Genomic DNA, 16,092 nt, shown 5'->3' with positions numbered 1-16,092 from the left:
ATCTCCCCTATGAAGCTCAGGCCTTGGGCTGTCTGACTCAGCAGCCCCAAAGGATGTGGGGGTGATGTAAAGACCCCTGCACAGCCAGGGCAGTAGAGGCATGGTGCCCATGCACCACTGGAAACTATTCTTCTGGCAACGGTGGGACAGTTTTAGGGCAGATCTGAAGTGGCCCAACAAACCTTACACAATTTGTCCTGTAGAGCTATGCATGAAAGACTGAGTGCAAAATGACAGACAGGTACCCAGAGCAGCTCACAAATGTCACAATTATTTACTGCAACAAGGATATTGCAGTATCAATGTCATTGTCAAATGCTGAACAGTTAAAAAAAAGTGACTAGCAGTTTCCTGTCTTTGTGGCTGAAAGTCCTGCTGATTCCCAGTTGTGGCATACAATGCCCAGGCAGATTTCCACACACAGAGGCACTCTCACACACAAGCACGTGCAGATATTCTCAGAGGTCTCTATATGGCAGAAAAGCAACAGAACCAGTTCACAGATTCACCTGGTATGAGACAAATGATACTAAAATTAGTGTTTCTTCTCTAAGAGAAACATGAAGAAAAAACTGCGCTGTCAAGATCCTGACAAAAGCTATTAGGGTTGATAAACAAAAGAGTCATGTTATTTTTCAGGGGACAGTTTTCAGTGCTGTCTCAGGTATTACTGATTTGCACAATTTCAGGAAAACAATGTTTGAAACTAAGAAAAACACAGATCTGCTCCCACTGCCCCCCAAAACCAGGGTTCTCACCCCCCCAGCCCCAAAATTGTTTCTTTAAGTATTACCCCCAAAATTGTTTTTTTAACTATTACCAGACATAACAATTATCAACACAAAGTTGGTTTTAGGGACTAAATGTTACTACTTACTTAAGTTGATGGTGTGCAGGGTTTTTTCAGGACTCTAGTCAGGAAGGAGTAAAATCAAGAAGAAAAAAAACACAGGCTGAATATGGGGTGTGTTCAGCCTGAGCAGGATCTTGCAAAGGCTAAACAAAGCTTTGGCTGTTGACATGCTTGAACAGTGGTAGAAGGGCCAGGCTGAATTACAAGCAGGTCTTTTCTAAACCTGAATATCTAGCCCAGTCCCATCATGGTCCCCAAAACCACCAGATAATTGTTCCAAACAATTGCACTTCAAGTGCTGAACAGATCATGGCTTGTCTTTAATATAGAACCAATCTGGCAGGTAAAGGTCTGCCACCAGAGGATTTGAAGGTGGACTTGTTAGCAGAGCCCCAAACCAGCCTGTCAAACTACAAGCAAGAAAAGGAGTAAACTATGGGTGCAGGACCCTTTAATATGCTAGGCTGGGTGGGAGATTGAAGACGTCTTCTCACACAAACTTACATGGTTGCTCTCTCTCTATGTATCATTCATATCTATCACTGGACTCTTCTCTTCCTCATTCTCTGAAGAAAAGAACCATCATGGGTGCATAATACATGCAGAAATAAATACATGAAATCAATTAGAATCAAACAGTTTCTGAAGGTGCTTTACAATCAGTCTTTGACAGAAACTGCATATTACTGACACAACAATATTCATTTGACAGCCACAGCATGAAAGCAACTGCTCTAAGTTGGTAAGCATGAGTGTTTCAGGGCCCTAGCTTGTGACCATAACTTCTTGGATACTCCTCTTTGTGCCGTATTTTTTATTACTTAATCTAATCCCCAGATGTTGTCAGTTTGAACGTTAAACTGTTTCACCTTTTTTCAGTTGCCAGCATTTTAAGATTTACTCAGAAATAATTAAAAATTATCCACCTTCCCTAGTCCAATTTGGAAAGTAAGTTGTCCTTATTCTCAGGCCTTTGGCATAGCAGCAGGGAGAAGGGAAGTGTGAAGAACAGACAGGGCAAAAACATCAAATCCAAGAAGTTACAAGGAACTTAAAATTCACTCATGATCATGCTGGAGAAGTTTCTGTTAAGATTGGAACTAACTTTAATACAAGTTCAAAGCTCTGCCATGACACCATGGTGCACACGCATGCCCCCGATGTGTTAGGTCTCAAGCTGGGACTGGTAAATTTGATGGGAGTCTGTTTTGCCACGCTGTCTTTCAGAAAATTCAAACAATACTTCTCCAGAGGCTGCCATGCATCTTTTGCTTTTGGTGATTTTTTGCATACTCCCCACTCCCCCTGACCCAAACAGCAGCAGCAAAGGAGCTTCTGTTTGTGTTGTAGATGCCAACAACACACTTTAACAAGCAAGTTTCTTAACTCTATGGAGTGCGTATGTCGCTGGAGTTTGGAAAGCCCCAGGCGTGGCTGTGTCACTGTGAGACTTCATTCCAGCTCAGGGATGGCCCTTAGAACATGTATGTTTTACAGGAGGAGGTATTCCTTCTGCCTTACCCATCAGGTGTTCTGCCCATCGGTAGGAATGCTGCAATTGCTGTGACAGAGCCAAAAACTCAGTGGGGTCAGGTTCTGTCTCGCCTCAGTAATCACTAAACATACTTAAATGTGGTTAACTAATACAAGTTTAGTTATGAGCAGGGTAAATGTACCACTTTTAAAAGGGGGCAAACATGCCCTTCATATTCGGAAGCTGTTTAGATAGATCTGGATTGCAAAGCACAAGCAGGAGGCAGGACTGTGCATAGTTAAAGAGTGCTAAGCCAGATCACCCAGGACAGGTATCCTGAAGCAGGGATGCAGCAGGACAGGAGGCAGTCTATCACTACACAGAAGCAGCCAACACAAAGTCATGCTTAGATAGTTAATGTAGATTCCCACTGAAATAATATTGGCTGACATAAACAACTAACCTTCCAAGTCCCCAGACTTCAGACTATGAAAATAGCTGCTCATGGATCAGCTGAGTACCAAAACTACCAAATCAGTCCTGATGTAAGGCAACAGCTTCTTGTGCTACAGACCCAAAGTCAGAGCTAATGCAGGGGGAAGCTCTGTTGGATCTCTGGCAGAGAGAAGTGGAGACAAATGGAAAGGTCTGAAGGGCAAGCAAGCCTGAAACATGTCTATTTTATATGGGCTGTTTTTAATCACATTTGAAAGGCATTTCTGTTTAAAAAAAAAAAAAGATGTCATGAAAGGCTTACAGCCTTGAGCATGCAGGGATATCTGGGCCAAACTGCTGTGCCCAGGGGAACAGTCACCCACTGCTGAATCCAGCACCAGTGGAAAGCAGAGAGGAAAGTGGAGCAGCAGCAAGCTGCAGGGCAGCAAGTAGGAGCAGTTCATGCTGCCTGCTCAGCAGCAGAGCAGACAGGACCTTGTTACCCTCTAAGACCCATGACAAAGCCTGGGACATGGCAGATCCAACTAGTGTCGCAGTTTCCTGACCAGTAGGATGCAAATAGGAATACTTGAAATAAGGCCAGATTTGTTGTATAAGTTACCCTGTTTATCAGCCAAGTTCCTCTCTCTTACTTGCCCTTAATAAAACACCATTAGCTAAGCCAAACCCTTCACATAGACAAGTGGCAGATCAGCTCTCTGAGCCTTGAAGGCTACCTGAATTTCCCCATGGTTTCTGGGAGGACCTAGGCTGAGGCTGGAATAATGACCCCTGGCATCTGAAACAGGCCCTTGCTGCTGCTGGTGGATGCTTGGAGAGAAGGGTTAGATCTGTAATAAGTTACACTATGAATTCAACCTGTTTTAATTGTATTGCATTAGGTCTCCTTTGGCACTCTTTATTCCAATAGATGAGTAATTTGGGAAGAGTAGATCATTTTGAGAGGTAAACTGAAGAAGGAAACCCACTCTGAATGCTTGTTTTCCCCCAGGAAAGTTAGACTTGTATAACCTCAGGGCTCTTAAACCCTGGTAGTAACAGCTTATTAACCTGTGACTCCCCAGCATAGACAGGCACTTATGGGCTGGGAGAAAAGGCACTGAGTATCCTAAACAGGTAAGCACAAGGGACCCAGACAACTTCTGAGTTTAGAAGATGATCCAGCAAGCTACCTACAAACCTTAATTCTGAGTCAGGCCTACCCCCTGCTCTTTGTACAAAGGCACCGAGGCTATAGTGCAAACCCACAAAGCTTGAAGTGCCTGGAAGCAAGAGATGGGGCTGCAACCTAAGGGAGATCAGGCAGCAATTGAAGATAGACATAAGAGGTAGGTACAGAGAAAAGGAAGTGCTGAACATGAAAAATAGGACAAGGAACACGGTAGAGAGCGGGAAAACTAGGGTGGCACCAGTGGAGAGTTCAACAGAGGAGGATTCAGGGACACACTCTTCCTCAAGGACTGGCTCAAAGCCAGTCTGGGCCTGCTCTTACACACTTCTATGGGTCTGGCACCACTTGACAGTGCCAATAGCCTCCCAAGAACTGAAGGTTGAGTGGATGTTAGCTGGGACCAAGCTGTGTCCCTCCCTGCCTCCCACTCTCTAGAATGACACAGCATATGAGGTCCAGGAGTGACCAGTGAGGTGCCACACTTTTGGCCTCACCCAGTGAGGACTGACTGAATCTGGCAAATGACCCACATCTCCCACTTAAGCATTTGTTTCAAGAATATCAGCAGCATAATGCAAGGAGCTAGCTCAACCTTTGAATTCCCTGCATCTGTGGGATGCTTTCGAATCCTTAGGATCCATCCTACAGATCTGTTTGGGAAACTCCCCGGTATGTTTTGAATTTATCTGGAAGCACCTCAGACTGGATTAAGATGTATCTAACTCAGGATGGGTGGAAGAGCATTGGTGTTTGGGTGTTGATAACTCCAGAACTCTTTGGCATGGCTATGAGCATATCTGAGGAATTTCATGTGTCTTGGAAGCTGGCTGAACTGCTTTGCTTGCAGCAGAATTTCACCACTGACCCTTCTGTGGATCTAAAGAATTTGCTGGTGGGACCTGGGATGCTCTTTGCTCACCTGACCATAATCAGACTGAGGCCCCAGTGGATGTTGTTGCTTTGTGCCTCTTTTTGCACTACAGGTAAGTCATCAAGAAGAGCTCCTAGTACACCCTTCTGATCTTTTGAGCGCCTCCCATGGGATGAACTGAGCTGCATGCAATAATTTAAATGATTCCATCAGATGCTGCATGCTGCGCAATGCCCAACCTCCAGCCACATCACAGTTTGGATGTCTGGACTATGCAGAGTCACACAATCTTACCTGGCTCTCAGCACTCAGCAGAAAAGCTTCTTTATCTTTTGAATGAAGTTCCTTGACCATGCCTCCATCTGAAGTTACAGCTTCCAAGAAGTTAGATGGGACAAGCCCTCTCTGTTGGTTCAGCTCTCCCTGCAAGATCAACATTTAGTTCTCACATCTCCTGGCTGATGGAGAAATAATAAATGAGCAGTCCCATGCAGAGAAAGCTAGGCTATGGTCTGAGAGAAGCCCAGGAACACACTCATGTTGGAAGGATCCTCAGCAAATTTCACGACTCACATTCTTGCTTAGCTGCAGAACAATTCAGACCACAAAAACACAGAAGATGGTAAAGGAAGAAAAGATGGCAGCAAGCTGTGACAAATGTATTCCAGCAACATGGTCACTTCTACAGACTCAAAAAATTTCCACTGCTATCATGGAAGCAACTGGAATATGACTGTGCCACAAGCTTTCTTAATGGCCTTTGATTTGCTCTGGTATTTATTTATTTGTTTAAAGAATGAGGTACTACTGGTACAATGTCCTGTAGGCACTGCCTCAATGCTTACTGAGGTCCAGAGCTGCAAACCAAGCTTGACTCCAGTTCAACAGCAGGTGGTTGGGTGAGACAAAAACAACCCCAGCAATGTTGTTTGGCCAACACTATAAAAGAAGCCAAACAAAACATTCACAGTGATCCCCTGGAGACTTTACCTGCAGCTGAACCTCAAAGACACACTGCTTTCTGTGCAGGAAAAGGTGGATGATCCAAGGGCTAAGGATCATGTCTTGCACACAGCTCGTTCGCAGGTACAGACCCCACGTATGCACAGTAAATTAAACAGATACCAGTTCTTGTTGAAGTCGATACATTGAAGTATGGCCAGATGGGGATCATCATACATTTTTATTCTTATGTTACCACTTTAGCCTCCTGCCCTGGATAAGACCATGTGTCTGAGTGCTTGGTGACAAACCAGCTTATAGCAGATGCTGATTCAGCTGATGTATGTACAGAAAAATGCATCCTAGGCTTTGGGAAGTGGAGTGGAGTTCTGCCAAGAAATAAACGCGGAATCATTTGGGTATCGGGTTTACAGGCAGAGCATGGACTGCCAGAAACAATCTGCCCTGCACTAAGCAGATATGGGTTTATTTTTTTTCCAAAAGCAGAATATTTTGTTCCCTTATTTCTGCTCTCCTGCCACTAGATGGAATCCAACGATTTCAGATGTAGCCACAGGACATTCCCAACCCCTGTACTTACATAATAGAAACCATCGTCGTCCATGGACCCAAATACAGTGATAATGTCCCCAGCACTGAAAGTCAGTTCAGCCTGCAAAGATCAACAGAACAATGGTCACAGGAGAAGCACTGCCTGGAATTTCTCACCAGAAACACAAGGTCACCCTGGGCTTCTTGCATAATCTCACCCTGAGGGAGGCAAACCACTGTGTTAAGACTTGCAGGACCAGGATGCAGAAGCGCAACTGAAGTGGGTAACCACGGAATTCAATGCTAAGGAAGCATTTCATAAATGAAGACAAGAGCAAAGCCTGTTTCTTAAACCAATTTTAATAAGGCTTCGAAATAGTACCTACCACCTGTTCTGGAAAGGTATGTTGAGAACAAGCTAAACAAGCACCAGAAATACCTTTCATTTCTTTAAATATAAGTACTAAATCCCGCTCCCTTGGATGAGCCTGTTCTGTATGCAATGCTCAGGGATTAATCACTAGCAGGAATGCATACAAACGGGAAGATTTGACCTGTAAAGAGAACATTACTGCACAACACACGTAACCCTTCACCATCACATCCATCTGTTCTGTCAGCCACCCCAGCATGCACTCCATGGAGCACAAGACCGAAGACAAAGCTGTAAGCAGTCTCTTCTAATGGAAGAAACCACCCAATTACAGCAAAAAAGCTGCTCTAAGATACAAAAGGTAGAGTCTCCAAACAGGCTGTGTTCCACTCAAGACACACTGGCTTTATATGTACTTCACAGAAGTGTTAGCTGGAAGGCACCTACCTCTAATATATTTACCCTATTATATCCCTAGTACTTGATTTATCTCTGGAGGCTGCAGGTTCCTCCTGTTGGCTGTGAATTACTTTGTTCTAGCAGAAAGACACTTGTAGGGAACTTCACTCACAGACATACAGAATGGCACAGCTGATCCTACTATGTCCTCGTGCAAGCTCACAAACAACAGCTGCAGCCTTCTAGCAGAACAGGTGACCAAATTTTCTGGGAGTGTGAACAGGGAGCACCTCCAACAATGCAACAGAACTGCACCAGCTTGTTTCAATAATTTGAGCTCTGTCCACAGGGAAGGTTCTAGGAAGACCAAATCACTGCAAAAAATACAGTCATCTTCTTGTTGACAAGGGCTCAAAAGTGTTCTTCAGCCAGATACATGTTCTCATTGTATCTCTCTCAAGATAATCCACCATCTCTAAAACACTCTGTCCTCAGAAGCAGGCTGTCTTCCTCATGAGACACTCATTTGGGAGGCAAGCATTACCTGAACTGTGCCACCTCTTGGCCATACACTCCTTTCCGGATGCATGGAAAGAATCTGAATCCAAACCCCATGTTTATGTTTGCTGAGAGTAGACTAACACTGCTATGGAAGAACAGAGAACAGAGCATGTTCTAATTTAGAAAGGTTTTTTGCAGAAAGGATTCTGCATTGCAATCTTTCCACCTGAAACGACTTACCCACAAAAATACTGTTTGGATTGTATGTAGGGACTGCTTGAAAAGCAAGAACTTAGAAGACTGGTCCATTAAACTGGAGCTAAGTCTTCTCTCTTGAACAAAGAGCTACACAGGTGTTTAACGCAAAAGACATGCTCATCTTACATATCAGAAGTCCATTCAAACCCTTAAGCAGGTTTCTCCTTTTACCAGAGTGTGCCCTGGATCAGTTGCTAACAGCAGGGGCTGCTTCCTTCTGCCCCAGATCTGCTTAGTCCTGTCTAATCACTACGAGGCCATGAGATGCTCACGTAGTTTCACTGAGACACATACTGAAAATCATTAGGGGTATATTGCTTCATAGTCTTCACAGATAACTGAACACTGTTATCAGAGAATGCATGAGAGAACATATCAGCAAACTCTACGTTTTATGACTTCAGCCAACCCCTTTTTAGCAATAATATTGCCAAGCTATAATTGTTCCTGTTTTGACTGAAGTGCTAAGTGTCTTGGGATAGAAGAAAAAAAAAGAGCGAGGAAAAAGAAACCTATAAAAGGAGTGAGCAGCTGATTGTTACCTCTACATCTGCATTTGGAGAGCTCTCCTTAGGGTTATAGTCAAAGACAGCCACCATACTTCGAGGAGTCAACAGTTCAGCTTCAAAGTCTTTATGCTTCTGTCCTGCAGGACAAAAATAAACCAAAATATCCTGAGCTGGAAGTTCTAGGACAAAATCCCAAATCACAGCAACTCCTTCACCATTCTTGGAGCAGACTGAGCAAAAAGAATACTAGGGGGGAACTGAATGGGAGAGAGATTTTAGAGGCCTTAGAGACATTTGGTAAAGCAGTTTTCTGATCTCTTATATCACCTCACAAGCACAAAAGTGGGGACATCTCCCCATTCCAGCATCCTGATGTCCTGCCTATATATACAGGAATGTTTTATTTTATGTTTTCTATTTATACACACACACACATATACATGTGTATATATATACATATATACACAGAGGACAGCAGTCTCTTTATAGTGTCTCAAATAGACATTTCTCCTCCCTCCACGTAGTGATATGTTATTGAGCTACAAAATTTATCCTCCAAGTTCCAGGGGAACAGCAAAAGCCCTGGACAGCATTGGCCAGCAGCCCACCCACAGCAGCACAGAGCTCAGAACAAAGGTAAGCCCAGACTTCATCATTCAGGGAACACGCTGCACTTTCACAACCACCTGCCTGCTCAGCCCCATTACTTACAGACCTGCTCTGAGTCTACAAAAGCAAAGTCTCGTGTTACAGAAAATATACATTGTCTAGTCTTTCATCTTACAGATTTAAACCCTGCTTCAGGTCAACACTGGATGGGCTAGCAAGGGGTTTGCAGGCTTAGCCTCTCTGGATATCAACAGAAGACTGCACACTTAAGCAGAGTGAGCACCCTCTCAAGGGACCTTGGATTTGAAAGACTATGGCATCAGATGAGTAAGAGATTTCCCTGTTCCTCCAAAGCACAACCACACGTGCCCTCCACCTTCAAACACTCCCTGTTTAGTCAAGGGCCACTGCACCCACTACTAAATTAAAAGAACTAAAACTTCTTTCATGAGATGACCATTTTCTTACAGTGCTCTGAAGCAGCACTACAGGGTCTTGCATTGGCCCTTGACCGCAAAATGCATCTGTATTAAAATCATGCATTATCTACTCATAGTAAGAAAGAGCAATTCTCACCTGGATGACACTTGTACTTCTCCTGTTTATCCAGCCCTGCTGGGGGAAGAAAATGTCTCATCAGCCAGAGTTCATCTTTCAACAGTGACCACAAGACACAACTGACAAACAACAATAAAAAAAACAAGGACCAAGGCAGCAAACAACAGAAGCAAACTGTTCATGCAACTCAAAGTCTACACCAGTAACCATGACTCAGGGACGTAACAAGAAGCAGAGGTCAAGCTCCAAAACTATAAAAGACATCACTGTTGTTAAAAACTTAACACCAGCACAGGGATGGGCTCTCTTTCCACTTCCTAGCAGTCGTACAGAGACAAACATCTGAGGGTCCTGTAAGCAAGTAGTAAAAATTCAATGCAGTATGTAATCCTATTGCAAAAATCAAAAAGGAAGCAGTGGGTGACACAGACCTTTCTTGGAGCGTCTGGGTTTTGGAGGAGGGACGGTTTGGCGGCGTGGAGGTGGAGAAAATGTGCCATTTCCTTAATAAAAATCCAAAAAAGCAAATAAATAGACAAGAGAAACAGACAGTGAATGGAAAGTGAAAAGCACCTTGAAGAGTGAACAGGCAACAGACTAGCATGACATGCCTCCCCTGGGAAGCAGACACCATGATTTTTATGGGCAAAGCCCAAATCTCTATTTCTCATATGGGGACTCAGATGAGGCATAATCCACATCCCAAATACACACAGAAATCCACATTGTATTTATGCCCATTAGCCATACCACAGTAGACAACAGGCAAACTTTGCTGCACTTCATCTTTCAGAAGCAGCATCATAAGGATGAAATAAAACCTTGTACCCTTAACACCTGAAAAATGCCAGGTGACGTGCACCCCATCAACTCACTCAGGTAGGAAGGGATCTGTGGAGGTCTCTATCTAAAGCTTCTGCGCTGAGCAAGGTCAGTACGAGTCCCCAGATGAGCCTGCAGAATGAGTTCCCTGACCAACCCCTCCAAGGCATTTTCTTAGTTACAAGGCTGTAATATGGGTTTACAGCAGCAGGAAAACAAGAGAGGTACATAGAGCCCAGCGGCCTAAGGAAACAAGGTTTACTTTCTGCACACATGCATAAGGTATGTCGTTTTCACTACCACCACCGTCCTGAAAATTTTCAAACCCACTACGTTTCATGAAGTCTCAGAGCTATTAAGTTCTTTTACTCTTCTGAGAGTACACAGCAGGGCAGAGGACAGAGAGTCTTGTGTATCCACATAGGGAAAAAGGCCACCACAGGCATCTAGCCATCTCTGGGCACTAGAGGATATGTGCAGGAAGACATTATGAATGTCCCAAGTGCGAAAAAAGCCTTTCTCAAATCTCTCCTCTCCCTAGACATTGAAGAGGCCAAAGGACACAACCTACCAAGAAAATCATATAGCCACAAAGTGAAAACAGAGTCCTTTGACCCCTGTGCTCCTCAGGATCAACCTTCCAGAGGCCCACATTTAGGAGCTGGGCACTGTCAGCCCCTTAGCCTCTAGGGCTGGATACTGGGGGGGAGCAGGGAAATGGAAACAAGTTGGATTGCTTCTTTTTTTTTTTTTTTTTTTTTTTTTTTTTTCCCTCCGAGAGGCAGTGGAAGAGCTTAGTCAATGTCAGGGCTTACCTTTGCCATCAGACCCACACTTGTGCTGTTTTACCCTGCTGAACTGGTAGGAAAATAGGTGCCAGCCAGCCAAACCCAACAATTTCCTCTTGTTTTTACAAGTGGAACAGGTCAAACAATTGCCACTGGTAGCAGAGAGTACACAGGGAGGTGCAGGATGAGAGATCAGAGGGCCAAGGGACAGGCATTGGGACACCAATATGTTGACAGCAGGCTTGGGGCAGCTCACAGCCACTGACCTGCAGCCCAACTTAGCCCAAGCTGTGATGGCTGCACATCCCAGGGAAGGTTCCTCTCTTCCCTCTGAGTACACAAGTGGGAAGAAACAGGAAAGTCTCTGCAGTGCATAAAGCACTGAACCATGTACTTCAGCAAGTGAGTAAGGAGGACCCCAAGGACCAGATCTACTCCTTGTACAATCCTGACTGCCTACCTTGCTTTCTCACACCCTTCCTTCCCCATGAGTCTCTCCCATCTTCCTCCATTCCCACATCACAGGTTGTCTCACCCAAGAGCAGGGTCACCTCTATGGGTTCAATCACAGACTCACAAAACAAAGGAGAGAACACAGAAGTGAAAACTGTTGTTAACAACCTTCAGCTGCTCTTCAAACTTTTTGTCTCCCCTTCTCTAGCGAGGATCAGCCTCACTCACACTCTGTGCTGAGTTCACAGACACAGCACCTCAAGCACAGAAGCAGCTCCAGCAGCTGCAAATGCAGCCTTGAGCAGCATTGTGCTGCAGTAGAGCCAGGTATAAACTGAGACTTCAGAACACCTGCCTCCCTCATCCATTAAGACCTCCCTGCTTACTACTGCAACAACCACTAAACAAGCCTTCAGATCCTGGAGACCAGCCCTAGAGATCATTTTGGTGGGCTGCACTGGCCACACAGCTTGACAGCATGTCTGAGCTTTCCACATTTCAGCAAAGAAACATGCTGACAATAGCACAGCACACACATAAAGGAGATACAGTACCTATGCTCTCCATTGGTGTGTCAGCAGGCAGGAACCCTTGCTTCAGGAGCTGCTTCTTGATTTCATTATTCTCCACCTGGACTTCTGATACCATGTTGCAGGGAATGTACCCCTCCCTTCCTGCGCATTCACCCCTGTAAAAGCCATCAGCATCCTTGTCTCCACATACCTGCAAGGGAAAAGACAGGCCCAAGACTGTTTATGCTACAGGGACTGAGATGCACAGAGAAAGAACAAAGGGAAGCTAAGGAAACTCCCAAGATGAAGGAGGCTCTGCCTCCCAAGGTTTATGCTGTCCCTGGAACATGAGATTGATCCATACAGAGTTGGAGACATTCACTAAGGTGTGCTCTTACTTTCAGGATCTGTCCTTCCTTAAATGGGAGCTCCTCTTCTGCTGCATCAGGGTTAGGAGACATAGAAACAGGATCATAGTCAAAGAGAGCCACAAATACTCTAATGCCATCATCTTCGACAGAGGTTTCTGAAGCAATGCTCCTTGGAGAACCTGTGCGCAGACAGGGGACACACCAGAGATAATGTCAGCACTATTCCCCTGCCCTTCACAGCTCAAATACTGCCTACTAGCCTCCCCCCTGCCATTTCCAACAGCCTCCCTCTCTCCTGCTGCCCAACTCTCTCCCCCTTGCCCACTCACCTGGACTAGAGAGCAAAGGTTTCTGCATTTGGTTTCTTCTTACGCTCTTGTTCCCTCTTCTGCTGGGAGCCTGCCAGGCGGCTGCGCCAGACAGCTCCTGGCCCCTAGGATCTTTATTACCAGACGCCTGCAACAGGAACCACCAGAGAGTTAGTAGCAGCCTCTGCCTTCCAACTCATGTGAACAGCGCTCAGCCCAAACGCACTCCACAAAGAGCAGTGCATCCAAATGCAACATTCCTCTTCAGGGACACTCTAGAGCTGAAAATACCAAGGGAGTTGGAAAACAGAACTAACTACAGGCAGGCACCCTGCCAAGCACACGATGATCCCCTTGGTGAGTGTGAGGATGCAGGAAAGGGCATTTCACGGGGAGGCAATGACATTACAGTCATCATCTACACAAAGCTTTCACAAATCAGCTTATTTCACCAGCGATTTTCATTTGGGTCCCACAGCCTCCTGCCATGGGGAGGAAGACCCAGTGCGAAAAGGAATACTGCATCGATGACACTCGGTCAGTTAGCAGGAAAAGCAGAAGCAGCTAATACAAGAAAAGCCACAGAGCAGCACAGAACTACAGAATCTCTCAGATATTCTTCCAGACAATCCTAGAGGAGTGTCCTTTCTCTGGACAACACTGAACAAAGCAAGATACAGGCAGGCCAGGGAAGCAGAGGGAAGCTAACGCCACTGCAAGCTGCTTCAAAGCCAGAATAGGAAAAGTCACCCAACCCTTTTGTGCAAGGAGGTGTTACGTATTCCCTTCGAAGGATGTTCGAGCCTCCTTCTCCAGCCAGGTGACTTACAGTCCAGCTCCCAGCCCTGCTCCTCAGAACTGCTCTCACATCTCAGTGCTTCCTTCTCATGGCAGAAGAATCGCAGATGCCGGCCTGGAGACCCAGCCCACTCCATACCCTGCTCTTCCATCATCTCCAGCCTGGTCAGGTCCCTTCTGCCATCCATGTAGGCAACCTCAGATTGACTGGAGCAATCACTCCAGTCCCCCTGACAGCTCTGGGACCTTTCTGGCCACAGCCTGCTCTCAGGAGGGGATGCACAGGTTGAATCCTGATCATCTTCGGAGTCATATTCAATGTCTATTTCCAGGCTCCGGGGGCTGGAGCAGTGTGTTGACACAACAGCAGGTTCTGCAAACCCTGAAACCACTGCTTTCATGTGTTTTTTTCGTAAGGCGCCTTGTCTGGCACGACTGTACATATCAAACCCCTCCTTACTACCAGCACTGCTCACAACATTCAGCTCCTCCCTGAGGCTAGGAGCTCTGTATAACCCACCTCCCATCTGGCTGCAGTTGCCCAGCAGACGACTGCAGTGCTCTGTTAAATCATTCTGTCTCTTCCGACCCATCTCAGGCCGACTCCGGATCTTCTCTCGATAATTATTACCCTTCTTCTTGCTCCAAGTGGGACTTGTCCCAGTTCCAGACTTCGAGTCGTTCTCCTGGTAGCCCCAGTTCCAGTTTGCTGCCTTCTGACTCCAGGCCAGCTGGACAAAGGCAGGATTCGCATGGTCAGCATCCCCTCTGCTCTCTTTAACACCATGCTCCTCCTGCAGAGTCTGAGCAGACAGATCTGTGGAGGTATTACTCTCATCTGCCTTTAGAAATGGCTCCTTGATGTCGAGCGGCTTCTCTGTTCTTCCTGAATGGTAGGTAAGCATTTCCAAGGAGTCTTGAGGGTCTGCCTTTTCCCCCATAACACACTTCTCATCCTCATCTTCATCCTCATCCTCAGTCACTTCAGGGATGCTAAACAATTTCTTGCTGTGGTTCTTCTGAAGTGGGAGCTCTAGTATCCTCTCCAGAATCTCCTCATCGCTGTCAGTATCACAAAGATCCATCTGTACCCAGCCCCCGAGAAAAGCCACAGCCAGGACAAGCAAAGGAAAAAAGAGAGGAAATACACATTAAAAAGAGAGGCAAAGTTACAGCTGATTCCCTCCCAGCACAGCAGTATGGAGCAGCGACTGTGGTCTGCAGCGAAGCGAGCGTAAGAAGCAAGAGAGCAATGGGTCTTCTGGCAAAAGACAATCAGATGAACTAGCAATGCAGTGGAAAGCAAGAAAGGCCAATGCATGGAAGAGCTCCCTCCCAGCTTCTGACTCTACACACACAACTATCTGCAGCACCTTTCATCCTGCCCACTTCATTCCCCACAGCTTCAGCATCCCCAGTCTGGGATGATGGGGTGGGAGAGACACAGTTCCTCCACGGCTGTTCACTGCACATTAGAGCTGATTGGGTTCCTCCCTCCACAGGGATGAGTCTCACAGCCTGTGCTCACACAAAGACCCACAGTCCTCCCTTACCTCTCTGTCCTTGCACTGGAACAGAAGAAAGCAACCCTGTGCAGCAAGACACCCCTTGGAGATGTTGCTGTTATGGGACGACCTTCCCTAGGACCTTCCCATGATCTGTCCAGGTCCAACTCTACAGTAGCCTACTGTCTGCAAATCCAGGTGACTAGAGTTGCCACAAATACACATGAAAACTCTTTACCTCAAACAGGTCACACAGAATTGTATTTCACTTGTAGCTGAGTAAGAGCCTACCATGTTACATAAAACTTCTGAGAAAACATTGATAAATTTTGAAATTTGTCTTGGAACAACTGTAGAATTTGTGTTTGGCTCCTACTACATTTATACTATAAAAAAAAAAAAGGAAGAACTCCAAATGCATAGTGTAATTTAGGTTGGAAGATACCTCTGGAGGTCGCTTGTTCAACCTCCCTTACAATTTGTATCATGACATGTTCTAAAAACATCTAGAAATAGTTTACAAAGCTATGTAGCTAGTTTTAAGCTACAGGCATGAGCAGGCCTGTTCAGAGAGAATTAAAAACTGAACCACGGGGCGGGGGGGGGGGGGGGGGGGGGGGGGGGGGGCTGGCAACTGAAGGCAGTTGTAAGCTGCCTACTGATTATTCCAACCTCCATAACTTTTTCCAAGCAAAAGTTGGTCTTGAATTATGTTTAGAATTGGTTGAAGGGGCCTCCAGAGGTCTCCAGTTCAATCTCCTAATGCAGCAGGACTGTTGCCAACAGTAAATCAGTGTTTTTGCTTAGCTGAGGCTTGAAAACGCCAAAAAATGGATATCCACCACCTCTCTGGGGATCTGTCCCAAGGCTGCACCACCCTCCTGGGAAAACTTTATACTCATCTCCAACATTAACCTCCCAAACAGCAACTAATGACTGCTGCTTCTTTTTATATCATCTGCCATGAACAAGACGACTTTGGCTCTCTCATCCTTTTAACCATCCTTCA

General features: G+C 45.7%; 1 protein-coding gene across 10 annotated transcripts in view; it reads right to left on the bottom strand.

Annotated features, from left to right (window-relative positions):
* Positions 1-16,092, bottom strand: part of TSPOAP1 (TSPO associated protein 1) — a 77,424-nt gene that overhangs the window by 9,191 nt on the left and 52,141 nt on the right. For 4 of the 10 annotated variants that reach the window (XM_049803380.1, XM_049803374.1, XM_049803376.1 and 1 more), the window contains 9 exons: positions 13,536-14,663; positions 12,802-12,928; positions 12,500-12,651; positions 12,144-12,312; positions 9,958-10,029; positions 9,545-9,583; positions 8,393-8,496; positions 6,369-6,440; positions 5,120-5,248 (listed from right to left, as the gene is read on the bottom strand). In XM_049803380.1, coding sequence (XP_049659337.1) covers positions 5,120-5,248; positions 6,369-6,440; positions 8,393-8,496; positions 9,545-9,583; positions 9,958-10,029; positions 12,144-12,312; positions 12,500-12,651; positions 12,802-12,928; positions 13,536-14,663 — 1,992 coding nt within the window. The other 6 variants (XM_049803382.1, XM_049803379.1, XM_049803375.1 and 3 more) reach the window with 6 other exon arrangements.

Source organism: Accipiter gentilis, chromosome 6 (assembly GCF_929443795.1).
Source record: "Accipiter gentilis chromosome 6, bAccGen1.1, whole genome shotgun sequence".
NCBI classification, from domain to species: Eukaryota; Metazoa; Chordata; class Aves; order Accipitriformes; family Accipitridae; genus Astur; species Astur gentilis.
This window is presented reverse-complemented; position numbering and strand designations above follow the sequence as displayed.